This window comes from Artemia franciscana, chromosome 14 (genome assembly GCF_032884065.1).
Source record: "Artemia franciscana chromosome 14, ASM3288406v1, whole genome shotgun sequence".
NCBI lineage: Eukaryota > Metazoa > Arthropoda > Branchiopoda > Anostraca > Artemiidae > Artemia > Artemia franciscana.
In genome coordinates, this window is record NC_088876.1 from 6,878,505 (window position 1) to 6,897,513 (window position 19,009).

A 19,009-nucleotide genomic window follows, 5' to 3' on the forward strand; every position below is an offset into this window, starting at 1 on the left:
TATATATATATATATATATATATATATATATATATATATATATATATATATATATATATATATATATATATATATATATATATATGTATATATATATATATATATATATATATATATATATATATATATATATATATATATATATATATATATATATATATATATATATATATATATATATATATATATATATATGTTTTTAACTACGTAAGACTTGCGAATATACAACATTCTTTGCTGTCCCATCGTCTGTGCATATAAATAGATTGTCAGGTTTACCGACTCTTGAACATGCAACGCATAATGGTCCATGGGAAAACAATCCATATTCAGATCTATACCTCATGATTCTATTGATTGCCCTTGAGCTTTGTTGATGGTGATTGCTAATCGACCATTTCCTTTGTTGCCGTCGTCATTTATATATCCCCCTGTGCCCCCCGGCGTCCCCGTTGTAGTTGTGTCCCTGTGTCCCCGTCGTCATTTGTGTCCCGGTGTCCCAGTCTGTGATTCCTATTTGAGTGTCCCGGGCGTCATTTATATTCGTCAGGATATTGTAGGGCATCGTAGCATCGATGAGTTTAAGCAATTCTTGTCAACTGATTGTTTCGCCTATAAAGAATATTATCTCGAGGTAAGAACTGATCACCGACCACAACGATTGCCACTTTGTTGATAGTTGCGTATCAGGAGGCATCAATTCGATTGCTGTTTTTAAGCAGAAGCACTAAATTATTATTTTTGTGGAAAAGATGATGTATATAAATATATATATATATATTTTCTTTTTAGTTTTTTTGTAGTTTTTACCTTTTTTAGTTTTTTTCTTCTTTTGTATTAATGCTAAAGCCAAGGTTCAAACCTGGAGCCTCTCGGACCTAGAACCTGAAACATAACGCTTTACCAACTCAGCTACTTCGGCGTGAATACATTCGTTTTGAGCAGCTTCCTCGGGTGTTGCCATTGTAGGTTCTTCAGTCATTTTACAATTAGAAATTTCTCTTTCAACGGTCTTCTTACAATTAAAAATTTGTCTTTGAACGATATTCTTAAATACCTGTGTCCTGGTCGTTATTTATATTGCCTGTGTCCCGGTCGTCATTTGTGTCCCGGTATCCCAGTCTGTAATTTCTCCTTGAGTGTCCCGGTCGTTATTTATATTCCCTCTGTCCCGGTCGTCATTTGTGTTCCGGTCTGTAATTTCTCTTTGAGTGTTTTTTCTTTTTAGTATTTTTTAGTTTTTTACATATTTTCTTTTTTGTTTTCTTTTTCTTCTTTATTTTTCAGCTTCACTATGAAATACATATCGCCGAACCTTTGTTTTTTTAACTAAAATCTGGTAGGCATTGATGACCTTATCCAAGTCAAGATCCCAAACCCAATCATCATCGCTATCATTTTTAGTTTTGATATGTTTTGACTCTCGCTGTCCAGGTGGATCTTCATCTAACTGCGCGGTTTTGCGTTCTTTAGCCTCAAGCCTGTTTCCTTGCTGTTCTTTTGATTCCTCGGCACGCTTTCTTTTCTGACTTTCTCTATCAGCAGCAAGTTTTTTGGCATAGACTCTTTGAGCATCTTCATCGGATATATATATATATATATATATATATATATATATATATATATATATATATATATATATATATATATATATATATATATATACTAGCTGTTGGGGTGGCGCTTCGCGCCACCACAACACCTAGTTGGTGGGGGCGCTTCGCGCCCCCCCCCAAGCCCCCCCGCACGCGTACGTCGTTACGCGCCATTGTAGTTGTGTCCCTATGTCCCACCTGTGAATATAGATATATATATATATATATATATATATATATATATATATATATATATATATATATATATATATATATATATATATATATATATATATATATATATATATATATATATATATATATATATATATATATATATATATATATATATATATATATATATATATATATATATATATATATATATATATATATATATATATATATATATATATATATATATATATATATATATATATATATATATATATATATATCTATATATATAAAAATAAGTTGTCTGTGGATCTGTGGATGGATCAGGTGACGTCACCTGAAAAAACTGGATCAGGTGACAAAACTGAAAACTGAAAAAACTAAAAAAAGGCAAAAACTACAAAAAAAACTAAAAACTAATAAAAAAAATAAAAAAGCTAAAAAACTAAAAAAACTAAAAAAAGGCAAAAACTACAAAAAAAAACTAAAAACTAATAAAAAAGCTAAAAAACTAAAAAAACTAAAAAAAGGCAAAAACTACAAAAAAAAACTAAAAACTAATAAAAAAAATAAAAAAGCTAAAAAACTAAAAAAACTAAAAAAACTAAAAAAAGGTAAAAAACTAAAAAAAACTAAAAACTAAAAAAAACTAAAAAAAAGGAAAAAACTGAAAAATAAGCTAAAATAAAGGTAAAAACCAATAAAAAACAAAAAAAAAAACTGAAAAAACTAAAAAAAGGCAAAAACTACAAAAAAAAACTAAAAACTAATAAAAAAAGTAAAAAAGCTAAAAAACTAAAAAAACTAAAAAAACTAAAAAAAGGTAAAAAACTAAAAAAAATAAAAAATAAAAAAAAAATAAAAAAAAGGAAAAAACTGAAAAATAAGCTAAAATAAAGGTAAAAACCAATAAAAAACTAAAAAGAAAAAAAGGAAAAAACTAAAAAAAATTTTCATCTAAAAAACTAAAAAAAACTAAAAAAGGTAAAAACTAAAAGAACTAAAAAAGAAAAAAATAAATGACGACACTCAAAGAGAAAGCGACCAGGACAAAAGGAATGTTCGATTAGCAATCAACAAAGCACCGGGACACAGGGAGTATAAATGACGACCAGGACATAAGTAAAAAAAAAAACTAACAAAACTAAAAAGAAGGTAAAAACTACAAAAAAACTAAAAAGAAAAAAACTAAAAAAAGGCAAAAACTACAAAAAAAACTAAAAACTAATAAAAAAGCTAAAAAACTAAAAAAACTAAAAAAAGGCAAAAACTACAAAAAAAACTAAAAACTAATAAAAAAAATAAAAAAGCTATAAAACTAAAAAAACTAAAAAAACTAAAAAAAGGTAAAAAACTAAAAAAGCTAAAAACTAAAAAAAACTAAAAAAAAGGAAAAAACTGAAAAATAAGCTAAAATAAAGGTAAAAACCAATAAAAAACTAAAAAAAAAAACTGAAAAAACTAAAACAAGGCAAAAACTACAAAAAAAACTAAAAACTAATAAAAAAAGTAAAAAAGCTAAAAAACTAAAAAAACTAAAAAAACTAAAAAAAGGTAAAAAACTAAAAAAACTAAAAAATAAAAAAAAACTAAAAAAAAGGAAAACACTGAAAAATAAGCTAAAATAAAGGTAAAAACCAATAAAAAACTAAAAAGAAAAAAAGGAAAAAACTAAAAAAAATTTTCATCTAAAAAACTAAAAAAAACTAAAAAAGGTAAAAACTAAAAGAACTAAAAAAGAAAAAAATAAATGACGACACTCAAAGAGAAAGCGACCAGGACAAAAGGAATGTTCGATTAGCAATCAACAAAGCACCGGGACACAGGGAGTATAAATGACGACCAGGACATAAGTAAAAAAAAAAACTAACAAAACTAAAAAGAAGGTAAAAACTACAAAAAAACTAAAAAGAAAAAAAAAACTAAAAACTAATAAAAAAACTAAAAAATCTAAAAATCTAAATAAACTAAAAAAGAAAAAAAAAAGGAAAAAAATAAAGGAGAAAAACAAAACTAAAAAACGAATGTATATACAGACCGGGACACCGGGATACAAATGACGACCGGGACAGAGGGAATATAAATGACGACCGGGACACAGGGACACAACTACAACGGGGACACCGGGGGAAACAGGGGGATATAAATGACGACCGGGACACCGGGACAGGGAATGGTCGATTAGCAATCACCATCAACAAAGCTCAAGGGCAATCATTAGAATCATGAGGTATAGATCTGAATACAGATTGTTTTCCCATGGACCATTATATGTTGCATGTTCAAGAGTCGGTAAACCTGACAATCTATTTATATGCAAAGACAATGGGACAGCAAAGAATGTTGTATATTCGCAAGTTTTACGTAGTTAAAACCATATATATATATATATATATATATATATATATATATATATATATATATATATATATATATATATATATATATATATATATATATATATATATATATATATATATATATATATATCTATCTATATTCACAGGTGGGACATAGGGACACAACTACAATGGCGCGTAACTATTATGGCGCGTAACGACTTACGCGCGCGGGGGGGCTTGGGGGGGGGCGCGAAGCGCCCCCACCAACTAGGTGTTGGGGTGGCGCGAAGCGCCACCCCAACAGCTAGTATATATATATATATATATATATATATATATATATATATATATATATATATATATATATATATATATATATATATATATATATATATATATATATATATATGTATATATATATATATATATATGTTTTTAACTACGTAAAACTTGCGAATATACAACATTCTTTGCTGTCCCATCGTCTGTGCATATAAAGAGATTGTCAGGTTTACCGACTCTTGAACATGCAACGCATAATGGTCCATGGGAAAACAATCCGTATTCAGATCTATACCTCATGATTCTATTGATTGCCCCTGAGCTTTGTTGATGATGATTGCTAATCGACCATTTCCTTTGTTGCCGTCGTCATTTATATATCCCTCTGTGCCACCCGGCATCCCCGTTGTAGTTGTGTCCCTGTGTCCGGGTCGTCATTTATATTCCCTGTGTCCCCGTCGTCATTTGTGTCCCGGTGTCCCAGTCTGTGATTTCTATTTGGTTTTTTACATTTTTCTTTTTTCAGTTTTCTTTTTCTTCTTTATTTTTCAGCTTCACTATGAAATACATATCGCCAAACCTTTGTTTTTTTAACTAAAATCTGGTAGGCATTGATGACCTTATCCAAGTCAAGATCCCAAACCCAATCATCATCTTTATCATTTTCAGTTTTGATATGTTTTGACTCTCGCTGTCCAGGTGGATCTTCATCTAACTGCGCGGTTTTGCGTTCTTTAGCCTAAAGCCTGTTTCCTTGCTGTTCTTTTGATTCCTCGGCACGCTTTCTTTTCTGACTTTCTCTATCAGCAGCAAGTTTTTTGGCATAGACTCTTTGAGCATCTTCATCGGCTTTTGCCATTGTAAGTTCATCAGTCATTTTAAACTTAAACATTAATAGATTTCTACGTGAACATATATGTCTTAAATATCTTTAATGACGTCACCGTCATAGCAAAAATGACGACAACTAACTTCATGACGCTAGTCGACACAGAAACATGACGTCACCTGATCCACAGACAGACAACTTATTTTTATATATATAGATAGATATAATTCTAAAATTGTCAGGTAATTTTCTATTTTGAAATAAAAACTAAAAATTATTGCTCAGACAACATAAATATTTTTGATATTTACATAATAGCTTTAGTGGTTCTGGACTGAAAACTAAATATGCTAATCAAATTGGGATTTGCAATTTTTTAGGTTGAAAAGGCAGATCCATTGGAATCATGAGAATGCGTGGAATAAGAAAAGCCTCACCCTCAAAAGGCCCTGTCAAGATTGTTGCCTCTATTACGTTATAACAGACATAACACGTCATTTGTGTCCCGGTGTCCCGGTCTGTAGTTTCGTTAGTCGACAAACATGACGTCAGACGACAAACAACTTCATGACGACATACAGCTCAATCCTTATAATGACGTCAGTCGACAAACATGACGTCAGTCGACACACAAACATGACGTCAGTCGACAGACAGACAAACAACTTATTTATATATATATATATATATATATATATATATATATATATATATATATATATATATATATATATATATATATATATATATATATATATATATATGTTTTTAACTACGTAAAACTTGCGAATATACAACATTCTTCGATGCCCCATTGTCTGTGCATATAAATAGATTTTAAGGTTTACCGACTCTTGAACATGCAACATAAAATTGTCCATGGGAAAAACAATCCGTATTCAGACCTATACCTGATTAGTCTAATGATTGCCCTTGAGCTTTGTTGATGGTGATTGCTAATCGAACATTACCTGTTGATGGTGATTGCTAATCGAACATTACCCGTCGTCATTTATATATCCCCCTGTGCCCCCGGCATCCACCTTGTAGTTGTGTCCCTGTGACCGGGTCGTCATTTATATTCCCAGTATCCCGGTTGTCATTTGTGTCCCAGTGTCCCAGTCTGTAATTTCTCTTTGAGCGTCCCAGTCGTCATTTATATTCCCTGTGTCCCGGTCGTCATTTGTGTCCCGGTGTCCCGGTCTGTAATTTATCTTTGAGTGTCCCAGTCTGTAATTTCTCTTTGAGTGTCCCAGTCGTCATTTATATTCCCTGTGTCCCGGTTTTTAGTTTTCTTTTTCTCCTTAATTTTTCAGTTTTTTTTCCTTTTTTTAGTTATTTTTCTTTTTCAGTTTTTAGTTTTTTTAGTTTCTTTTTATTAGTTTTTGTTTTTTTTCTTTAATTTTTTTGTAGTTTTTACCTTTTTTAGTTTTCTTTTAGTTTTTTTTCTTTTTTAGTATTTAGTTTTTTACCTTTTTTTAAGTTTTTTAACTTTAGTATTTAGTTTTTTTACCTTTTTTTTAGTTTCTTAGCTTTTTTAGTATTTTCTTTTTAGTTTTTTTTGTAGTTTTTACCTTTTTTAGTTTTTTTTCTTCTTTTGTATTTTACCTTTTTTAGTTTTTTTCTTCTTTTGTATTAATGCTAAAGCCAAGGTTCGAACCTGGAACCTCTCGGACCTGGAGCATAACGCTTTACCAGCTCAGCTACTTCGGCTTGAATACATTCGTTTTTGAATTGGTATATGATGTGTCCCGGTCGTCATTTATATTCCCTATGTCCCGGTCGTCATTTGTGTCCCGGTGTCCCGGTCTGTAATTTCGTCAGTCGACAAACATGACGTCAGACGACAAACAACTTCATGAACACAGTTATTCGATTTTTGTCAAAAAAAAATTGTTTCTGGAGTTAAAGCGACTTATCTTTATTTATGAAACCAGTCAAAGACACGATTTAACCGACAAAAAAAATCAAACCAAAACAAAATAAATTAATTTAAAAAATTAATTCTAAGAAAATTTAAAGAAAAGAAATAAGAAACTAACTAAAAGAAAATAAAGGAAATTCTAAAAGGTTAAAAAAAGTAGGATAAACTACTTACTTTCCAGACATAGAATCGAATCAGGCATTGAATTTCTGGCAAGTAGTTATGAAGCTGGTGATCAGGCTGAAAATAAAACAGTAGAGTTTAAAAGAAAATATTCAAACTAAAAAAGAGTATACCGTGACAAATACTTCTATAGAAATAAAAAATACGAAAAAGTAAATAAGAATATGCTTTAAAATGAGAGACACCAAAGACATGCTTCCAAAGATTGGCTTCGGGGAGGAGGCCAAAGAATTTTTCATATAACGACGAGGGCAAAGTCATTAAGAAAAGGTAATTGATATCTTTATTTTTTCCAGTGTTTCTTTGAGATCAATTCTATCATTAACCTGAGAGATGCATAAATAAAAACGATTCAAATAAGACGGAAAAAAAAATTATGAGATTCAGATGATTTTTCGAGCAATATGAGCTAGGACAATACCATATAAGTGTTCGAAGGAGGAAGAATTTCTCACAGATGACGTGCAATTACCTATACAGAAATGGTTTACAGAATGGTCAATACAGAATGGTCCAGAAATGGTTTTTGGCAACAGAAATGGCAACAGTCGAGGGACATATATTTGTTGATTGATACTTGTTTGGAAATAGGTTATAACTACATCTTTTAATAGGTTGGAAATGTTGTTTTTCAGATTCAATTACAGAGTAACTTATAATTCTAAAAAAATCCAAATTTCAAAAAACAGTCTAAAACCCTTCAAAGGTGAAATATTTTTAAATGTCACCTTGATAAAAAAAATTTTAAGCTCTTGGATTGAAACATTTCTTACAAAATTGAACTATTTATAGGCTGCTGGTACTATAGGAACAAAAGCCTATAGTATTCGAAGACCAAAAACGGTTTCTTAAGGAACTGTCGAGTGAAAAATATTTTCCAATTGATATTTATTTGGAAATAGTTCATAATTCTATTTCGGAATAGTTTAAATTTTTTGAAATTCAACTAAACGGTAACATCTCATTCCAAAAAAAAAATTAAAATAAGCCTCAAACCCTTCAAATGTGAGGTGAAATCGATACAAAAGAAAAACACCACTTAAATCACAGCTGTTGAAAGCCTTAGTGGTGGTTCACTGTCCCCCACTCTCAACAACAACAAAAATCACATTTTCTTCTAGCCGAAAATGCCGAAAATTTCTTCTAGCTCTTGTTTTATAGTTTTTAAACCATACCAGATAGCACAGTACAAGTAGCCTTGGTGTCTTTTTCACTCTCTCATTAGCTTTCTCTCAATAGCTTTGACTCACATTGTCTCCTTTTTTATCTTTGTCTCGCTTTCTCTCTCCCGTTATCTCTGTTTCACTTTGTATACTCCTTTATCTTTGTCTTAATTTACTTCTCTCTTTGTTTCGATTATATTTTCTCTTTCTCTTTTTGTGCATATCACTTTTTCTCTTTATTCATCTCTGCCTCATGCTAATTCGACGCTCTTCCTATATCTTAATTCTTGCTTCCCATTTATCTGCATTTACGCTTACGCTTAGATTACCCCATAAAAAACATACCCAACTCATAATAAACAGGACTTACAGAAAAATGAGCAAGACACTTCCTTAAATTTCCCTCAATCGTATTTTCATATTCCGTATCAAGATCGATAGCATCAAGCTAAAAAAGATACAAATAAATGAACTAAGAAATACAAACAGATAGAGGCCATAAAAGCTATATTTTTAGAGGGGTCAAAAAAATTGTCAAAATTCTATGGATTGTGGTTACAGTGGTAGCTGAAACTTAGTAAAGATTTACCAGAAATTAGAAAAAAATCATTTTCCTCTCGTGCAATAGAGGGATGGGATTGATCCCTGGTTGGTAATACAGAACCCAGGATCTAGTCTCAGCTGCAGCAACCTGTCGGAATTCGATTCCTTTGATGATATTATGCGAAAGTATCTCCGTAGTGATTCAAACAAGAAGAAAAAAATAATCATAATAAAAAGAAGAAGAATCAAAACAAAAAGAAGAAGAAGATACAGTGTCAGCGAAATGCCCAAACAGTAGCTTGGGTTATTCGACTTTTGGCCTATTAGTAAAGTAATAGTAAAATATATAGTAATAGTAAAAGCAGTACGGTCGAACTTTTTAGCTGCAAAGCTTTAATATAAAATTAAGTTGGATATAATATCCAAGTTGGCAACATAACAAAAGCAAAGAATTTGCATATATAAATAAATAATTCGCTCCAAACAGGCAACAGGAACAATCTTAAATTTTTGCATAATTAGGTAACCTAATATTGGAAGAATTGACACACAATCGCTGACTAACAAATTTCCCGCTAAGAAAATTTTACAGGGTGATGGAAAAATCCCGTTATTTTTAAAATATTGTAATTAAATATAAACCAATACTTAAATAAACAACTTGGAAAACAAAATTTATAGAGAGAAAAAAAATGCAACATCACTTTAACAATCAAAAACAAAAAATTCCAAGAAAGTGGTGAGTTGTATTAAGCGCTGCATTAAAAAAGTGATAAATATAACATGAGACTTAACGTAGAAATGATAAATATGTATTCATATGCCTGTAGATGTTGTTGTACAGAAGTAAACTCTAGGGTTTCACCCTTTGCATTAACTCAAACTTTTTTTCATTTAAACTTAATAGATCAAACTAACACTGTCTGCCGCTTCTCAAACCTACCAAAACTTTCACCAGCAGATTTTCTCAATAGCTCTCTCATGATGGCATTTATACATATATATATATATATATATATATATATATATATATATATATATATATATATATATATATATATATATATATATATATATATATATATATATATATATATATATATATATATATATAACCTTTGCGGCAAACATAATCTATTGCAAAAATACGTAAGAAAGGACTCAAAACTTAGTTAAAAAAGAAAAAATAAACAGATAACAATAAAATTAATTACTAGTTATTCTGGTTATACAACTCAAAAATACTCGGAACAAAACTCTTCCGATATCTTTCATGTTTATTGGGGATGGATATCAGTTTGGGGACTTTTTGGGATTTTACACGGGACGGTCTGTTGCGGGCGGGAAAATAGGGTTCGAGGATGATGGAACGTAATCAGGGAACAGATGGGTCTTAGTACCGAAACGAAGGCACAGTAGGTTTCCCTCTAGGCCAACGTGGAGAGCTTGAACTTGTCATTTATTATTCTAAATAACTACAGTCAATACATCAGTTTTATAGTGGAATTTTTAACTATTACACTTGGGGTATTAGAATAATTGACTTTCTGACATTGATCTAGGCAAGAATCATCTGTCCGCCTTCAGTAATGTTCTATTTGACTGAAAAGCAACTTCCTTAAATTGAAATTTAAATTACTATAAATGAATGCCTCAATTTAATGTTTATTTGATTTTACTGCAAATTGCGCTAATTGTTTTAAATGAAGACTTTAATAAAGCCTCGCCAATAGCTTTTTGAGTCTTAATTTAGCGAAAACCTATAAGCAATAAGCTACTTTTGACGCTAATTTACAGTTTATCTTAATTATTTCTAAGGAATTCATGTCATTTGAAACATAAATACTATATATAAAACAAATATTACATATATATATATATATATATATATATATATATATATATATATATATATATATAAAACTCACCATAGCACTAAGTTACCTGAGGCCAAGACAGCTACGCATGCCCCTCCTCAATGCTAATCTATTCAAATCCTCTTTCTGTACACCCTCCCAAGAAGTTCCCATTTCCTTTAAATATTTCTTTACCATTTCCTCCCACCCCAAATGCCGACGATCTGCTTTCCACCTACCCCTAGACGGTTGGCCGAAAAGAACAGTCTTCGGCAATCTGTCATCCTTCGTCCACAGAACGTGCCCTAGCCATATCAACCTTTCTCTCATTATAGCCGAAGAAAACAAGATTGAGCCAATCTTTTTATACAGCCTACTTTTTGAAATACGGTCAGTCAGCCGGGTACCCAAAACAATCCATGGGAAAGTTCTCAGGAAAATATCTAGCAAATCTTCATCCACTATTTGGAACACCCATGCTTCGGAACTATATTTGACCACTGTCATCACTGTCGCTTCCAATATTCTAATCTTGGTTTGCGGACTTATCTTCCTATACTTCCAAACTTTTTTCAACTGTGAAAAAAAATCTCGATACTTGGCTATTCCAATTTTAACACTCACTGCTCCCATCATCTTCGCTAATAATACAACCTAGGCAAGGCATGCTGTCCCCTTGATCAATCTTTTCATTATGCAAGGTCACCTTTTCGTTTTTACTTATACCTAGCCTTAGAGACTTAGTCTTCTTAGCATTAACTTTTAAAACTATTCTAGCACCCTGAACTCGCAAAACCTCTATAAGTCCATTCATTTTGCTCTTACTTATATCTAGGATGCTTAAATCATCAGCATAATCTTCAATGGGGAAGTTTTTCTTCTCTATTTAATTCCGTGATCTCAAATTGCCTTTCTTGTGCTCCATAAGACAAATCCTATCAAAATGATCGATATAAAGAGGGATAGAACACAACCCTGCTAGATCCCTTATTTTATATTTAACCAGCTGCTAACCTCATTTCCCACCTAAACCACAGTAGTGTTATTCTTGAACCTGTCACTAATCACTAGATTGTATTTGTTTGGTATACAATATGAGGATAAGAACTTCGCTATATCTCTTTTATCAGCAGAATCGAACAATTTCTAATTATCTTCAAAACTGAAGATTAAAGGTGTTTGATAACTCCAGCACTTCTCAATTATTAAACTAAGAGTGGAAAATTTGGTTGACTCAAATTACATTGTTCTTCTTTTAAAACTTTGTCTGAGCATCAATTAATTTGCTACCTACAGAGACCAGGCTGATGCCTCCATAGTTACCAAACTCACTCTTCTCAACTTTCTGAGTCTCTACACAATAAGATACTATAAGAACTCAATGAGGTTTTTTAGCCATATGCTGAAGTTTTTCTCATTTATTTCTTAGAAATTCTATGTCAACTCAATATTTAGCACAATTATATATATATTATATATATATGTATATATATATATATATATATATATATATATATATATATATATATATATATATATATATATATATATATATATATATATATATATATATATATATATATATATATATATATATATATATATATATATATATATATATATATATATATATATATATATATATATATATATATATATATATATACATATATATATATATATATATATATATATATATATATATATATATATATATATATATATATATATATATATATATATATATACGCTGACGTTAACTTTAACTCCCTTCTTGCTGTTCAGCCTAGAGGACGTTCTATGGCAAGTCGATTCTCACTTCTTAATAAATAGTAGGAAGAAATCTTCTTTCCTGAAACTGTAATTCAAATGTCCTTTAATCTTGCAATTCTTGTCAGAAACTGTATGACAAGACTAACTATCATACAATTTTCTTCTTCACTATCAAATCCTTCTAATAATATATATAGGCTGCACTTTCTTCTGTCTGAAAAATTTGGTTATTTCACGTCTCTCTTGTTTGCTTTCACGACACATTATCATTAATTGTTCTATAGTTTCTGAAGCACCACACTTAGAACATTCCTCACTCTGTGACAAAAATTTTGCTTTGTAACAACCAACTCCAGCATGGTGTTATGGGAGTCGAAACAGTTTCTTTGCTTCATATCTAGTGAGTTCTTTATACACCTTTAAAACCCTGATGATCAATCTCTTTAATCGCTTTATCAAATATCATAACTACGTAAAGAGTGTCTATGTCGGTTACAAATGTCCCTGACTCAACTGCGGATTTGGCCTTCAAATCTGCTATTTCATTTCCAGAGATCGTAATGTGGGTGGAGATCCACTGAATAACTACTTTCTTCTTGTTTAATGTCTTGTAGTTTAATGTAACATTTAAGGACTTCTCTATTTGGTTTTGCCATAGTATTAGCATTTACAACTGCTTGAATAGCACTTTTTGAATCAGAGCAAATGATGATCTTGTCCTCTTCAACAGATACCTCAATGAACCCCAGCACATTCTTAATGGCGTAAACTTGTTCCAAGAAGACACTGCTCTCTGGAGGTAATTTAAATCTTTTGGACACTTTTTTGAAAGGGCACCAGAAAATTGCTCCTACATGCTTTATTTCATCTACTTTCGATCTGTCAGTGATTAATGGAAGGTATCCCTTGTACTCTTTGTCCATCATCATACAGAATGCCAAGTCCGCTCGAGTATCTTGATCCACATTGAATTCTAATCTTGAACTGATCCTATTTTCCTCCCATGGTGGAGGGACACCTATTTCACCCACTTTTAACATTTTGGAAAGTACTATATCAATTTCATAACTTCTAAAAATTTCTAATGCTGCATCAAGACAATTGGATTAATTTTTTGTTTTTGATATGCTGGCAGTTGCTTGGCGACCAGGTTTGATGATTTTTTACTTAACCAGGTGGTTATTTTCTAAAGACCAAATCCTCTGTACATATTTTAAAATCTGATCTTTCTTTGGGTTTCCAGGTCTGCTAGACCACTTTCTGATAGAAGGAAACTAACAAATTAATTGGGGTAAATATACATATATACATATATATATATATATATATATATATATATATATATATATATATATATATATATATATATATATATATATATATATATATATATATATAGTTGACGTTGACGTTAACTCCCCTCTTGCTGTTCAGCCTAGAGGACATTCTATGGCAAGTCGATTCTCACTTCTTAATAAATAGTAGGAGGAAATCGTATTTCCTGAAACTTTAATGCAAATGTCCTTTAATCTTGCAATTCTTGTCAGAAACTGTTTGACAAGACTAACTATCATACAATTTTCTTCTTCACTATCAAATCCTCCTAATAACATATATAGGCGCGACTGCACTTTCTTCTGTCTGAAAAATTTGGTTATTTCACGTCTTTCTTGTTCGCTTTCACGGCAAATTATCATCAAGTGTTCTATAGTTTCTGAAGCACCACACTTAGGACATTCCTCACTCTGTCCCAAAAATTTTGCTTTGTAACAACCAACTCCAGCATGGTGTGATCGGAGTCGAAACAGTTTCTTTGCTTCATATCTAGTGAGTCCTTTATACACCTTCGTTTCTATATTTCTCTGTTTTTTCATAGTCACAAAAAGATTTCCAGTCAAATCTCTAATCGCTTTAAAACCCTGACGATCAATCTCTTTAATCACTTTATCAAATATCATAACTTCGTAAGGAGTGTCCATGTCGGTTACAAGTGTTCCTGACTCAACTGCGGATTTGGCCTTCAAATCTGCTATTTCATTTCCAGAGATCCCAATGTGGGCGGGAATCCACTGAATAACTACTTTCTTCTTTTTTAATATGTCTTGTAGTTTAATGTAACATATAAGGACATCTCTATTTGGTTTTGCCATAGTATTAGCATTTACAACTGCTTGAATAGCACTTTTTGAATCAGAGCAAAAGATAACCTTGTCCTCTTCAACAGATTCCTCAATGAACTCCAGCACCTTCTTAATGGCGTAAACTTCTGCCAGGAATACACTGCTCTCTGGAGGTAATTTAAATTTTTTGGACACATTTTTGAAAGGGCACCAAAACGCTGCTCCTACATGCTTCATTTCCTCTACTTTTGATCCGTCAGTGAATAATGGAAGGTATCGCTTGTACTCTTTTTCCATCATCATGCAGAATGCCAAGTCCGCTGGAGTATCTTGGTCCATATTGAATTCTAATCTTGAACTGATCCTGTTTTCCTCCCATGGTGGAGGGATACCTATTTCACCAACTCTTAACATTTTGGAAAGTACTATATCAATTCCATAACTTTTACAAATTTATAATGCTGCTTCAAGACAATTGGATTGATTTCTTGCTTTAAATGTGTTGGCAGTTGCTTGACGACCAGGTTTGATGATTTTTGACTTAACTGGGTGGTTATTTTCTAAAGACCAAATCCTCTGTACATATTTTAAAAATCTGATCTTTCTTCGTGTTTCCAGGTCTGCTAGACCACTTTCTGATAGAAGGAAACTAACAGGTGTTGTTTTTCTTGCTCCAAATGCAATTCTTATGGCTGAGTTTTGGATTACATCTAATCTTGCAATGGTTGAGTGACAAGCTGTGCCATAAATTGTTGAGCAATACTCCATTTTAGGCAATACATATTTGATATAATACTGGATCAAAAGTTCTGCTGGTAATCCTCTAGCCATATAGGCCAAACTCTTCATAACATTGAGTCTTTTCAAACATGTTGATTTAAGATATATCACATGGGGTTTCCAGGTAAGTTTATTGTCAACCACTACACCTAGTATTTTTGCTTCACTAACATATTCAACTGGGTGGCCACTTAAGTACAGATCTGGAAGGGTTCCAATTCTTTTCCTAGTGATAACAATTGCCTTCGTCTTTGTTGCAGAAAACTTTAAGTCAGCTTCTTTGGACCATTTTTCTAATTTTGCAATGACCTGGGTTATTAGGGTCTTTATATGGTAGGTGTCACGCGCCATGACCCACGCAGTATTGTCATCTGCAAAAATAGCTCCTCCATCATCCTTCATGTTGATAGGAATATCATATGATCCTGTGTTGTACATGTCAGGCCCCAATGCTGATCCTTGAGGGATTCCTCTTTCAGGAAACACTGTTATATTTGAAATTGTTCCACCAACTCGCACTTTAACTTTTCTTCCTATTAAATAATCATTTAAAAATGCTAACATTTGGTCTTTTATGCCAGCTGTTACTAGGCCTCCAACCATTTTTCTATGAAGCATATTATCAAAAGCGCCTTCAATGTCAATTAAAATCGCTGCTAAAATCCACCCATTTTGCAAAGCATATAATGCCTCCTGTTTGAGGCACATAAGACTGTCTTCTGCACTTCTATTTTTTCTAAAACCACACTGAATGTCTTTCAAAATTTTCTTCTGTTGTGTCACAGCTTCTAGTCTCTTCTTCACCATCCTTTCCATAACTTTCCCCAAAACAGGGAGAAGGGTAATGTATCTATAGTTTTCAATCTTTGACAAGTCTTTGCCAGGCTTTGGTAGCATTACTGCTTCACCATACTTCCAAACATCAGGAAATTTTCCCTCCCTCCTTATACCATTGATTTAATTCTAGCAGTACATTGATCCACAATTTGGGGAGCGACTTCATGAACTGTGGCAAAATTTCGTCTGGTCCAGGAGATATATCAGGAAGCTTATTAATTACATTCATTAATTCCTGTTCAATGAATGGTCTATTGTATGGTTCGTCTTGTCCTTGTGTTCCAAGGTCACTTACTTTTGTGTCCATATTGGTCTTCTTCTGTATATCCGGATCTCCCCGGCCAACGGTAGAGCTCATGAATTTGGCAGCTGCATCAGCTTTTTCATCATCAGTCACAAGAAGCTTATTATCAGATGCAATAGGTGGGTTGCTCCGGCCTGAAGTTGCTCTGTTATTCATCTTTTTCATAAACTCATATACTTTGGATGTTGGTTTTCAAAAGTCAAGTTTGTTTATAAAGTTATTCCATGATTTTTTCTTGGCTTCAAGTACTGTTTTTCGAAATATAGCATAAGCTCTGTTCTTTTCAATAAGGCTATGAAGATTTCTCACCAGATTATATATTCTCTTTTTTGCAATGAATTCTCTTTTGGCTTTCGAACAATCTTCATTCCACCAGATACACCCTTGGTGACGGCTGATTTCTCTAAATGGTACAACAGTTTTGGCTATTTCTATCAATTTCTCTTGAAATATTTCAACTTTCCTAGATAATTCTACTTCTTCCTCTGTTAGTGATTTCACATCAAACTCGTCCAGTGCTTCTCTGAGTATAAACCAGTTAAAATTTTTAGTTTTGAATCCCTTTCTCTTATTACCTTTTGGAAGGACTTCTTCATTAATAGTGCACAATATGGGGTTGTGATCACTGGCCAGTTCACTTTCAGCATCACATTCTATGTTTAATTTGATATAGAGTCTAGGATTGCATAATAGCAAATCAATTGTTGTTATCTCTCCTGTCTGGGGATTAACTCTAGTTGGCATCCCAACAGGTGTTGCTAAGCATATTGGGTTATTTATTAAACAGTTTTCTAAACTTGTTCCAGAACTATTTACATTTCTACACTTGCACCAAGATTTACTATGTGCATTCATGTCACCCAATATTATCAGGTCCTCTGCAACTGGTATCATTTTAATAATTTCATCTATCCTTTCTCCCAACAGTCCATTATTTCCAGATGGGTTATATACACATATAACATTCATTTTCTTTTCATTTTTTAAAAACAGTTTAGTTCCAACTACTTCCACTTCATTATCAATTGATTGCTGGCTTGCTAAGTCCAATTCTTCATAATGAATATGACTTCTTATTCCAATCATAACTCCACCTTTTCTTCCTGTTATTCTATCATTTCTCAAGATGTTGAAACCTTTGCAGGGGCTCATGATATTTGGTTTTAGCCAAGTTTCTTGAATACAAAAAATATCAATGTCTTTTCTGTCACAATATTGAAGCAATAATTCCCTTTTTTCTCTCATGATTGAACATGCATTCCAGGATAATATTTTGAGCTGCATTAAGGACATGTTCTGTTTTCCAAGGTGCTACTAGTTTCACAAACCAATTTTACATCATTGCGGTCAAGTTTTCCAAACTTCATTTGCTCAACCAATTCACACAGTTTATCTACCTTTTCATTCAATGGCAAGTTTTCAATACTCAGTATTCCCGGGGTTATAAGCATCCCAATCACTAACTTCTTTGCCGTCGTTTGTTGCAATTCTGCTGCAGTGTTACTGATTATTCTTTTCTCAGGATTCAGGTTATTCTGGACTACATGAGCATAACTTATAAATGTTGTCCTTGCTCTTTTAAATCCCATGCCATACTTTTCTGCCACTTCTAGCACTTGTTGGTTCTCCCTTCTTACTGGGCATACTGATGAAGTGGATGAATGGTTTTGTTTACAATTGGCGCACCTGTATCTACTGGTACGCTCATCTACACTCTCCTGTTTCAGAGGGCAATCACGGCTTTGATGATTCTTGGCACATCTGAGGCAGATCTCCTTTGATTTACAGTCTTTCTGAAGATGTCCATATTTCTGGCATTTGTAGCACTGCATCACCTTCCTATGGTAGGGTAAGACATCTCTGTTTCTACCGCAGCACCACACACTTGCTGGGGTTATAATTGATTCAAAAACCACCATTACTGACAGGCTGTCTTCAAGCTTTTTTAGATCCCGGTTATACCTCTGCATTCTAATCACTTTTTTTACAGGCACAGCAGATTGGATACTTTCCTCAATTTGTACAATTGATAAATATAAAGGAATGCCTTTCATCACACCTCTTGATACATGTTCTTTCCTTAAAACTGTTACTTCTATGTTATTCACAGTTTTGATTTCCAATGCTGATTTCATCCCGCTCTCATCTTTTAAATGCAAGTAAACAGTGTTCCCTTCACGATTTGTTTCAAACTCAAATCTGCCACTAATTTTTTCCTTTAAAAACATACAAAGCTCGTATTCATTTAAGAACTTGGCATTCATATCAACTGCTTTGATTACAACACTTCCATGTATCATT

The 19,009-nt window shown here is 32.2% G+C and overlaps 1 protein-coding gene across 4 annotated transcripts in view; it reads right to left on the reverse strand.

Moving 5' to 3' along the window:
• Window positions 1-19,009, reverse strand: part of LOC136035247 (peroxisome biogenesis factor 2-like) — a 140,630-nt gene that overhangs the window by 120,236 nt on the left and 1,385 nt on the right. For 2 of the 4 annotated variants that reach the window (XM_065716907.1, XM_065716908.1), the window contains exons 2-3: window positions 8,866-8,943; window positions 7,324-7,389 (exon numbers count right to left, since the gene is read on the reverse strand). In XM_065716907.1, coding sequence (XP_065572979.1) covers window positions 7,324-7,389; window positions 8,866-8,943 — 144 coding nt within the window. The remainder of the gene's footprint in view (window positions 1-7,323; window positions 7,390-8,865; window positions 8,944-19,009) is intronic. The other 2 variants (XM_065716909.1, XM_065716911.1) reach the window with 1 other exon arrangement.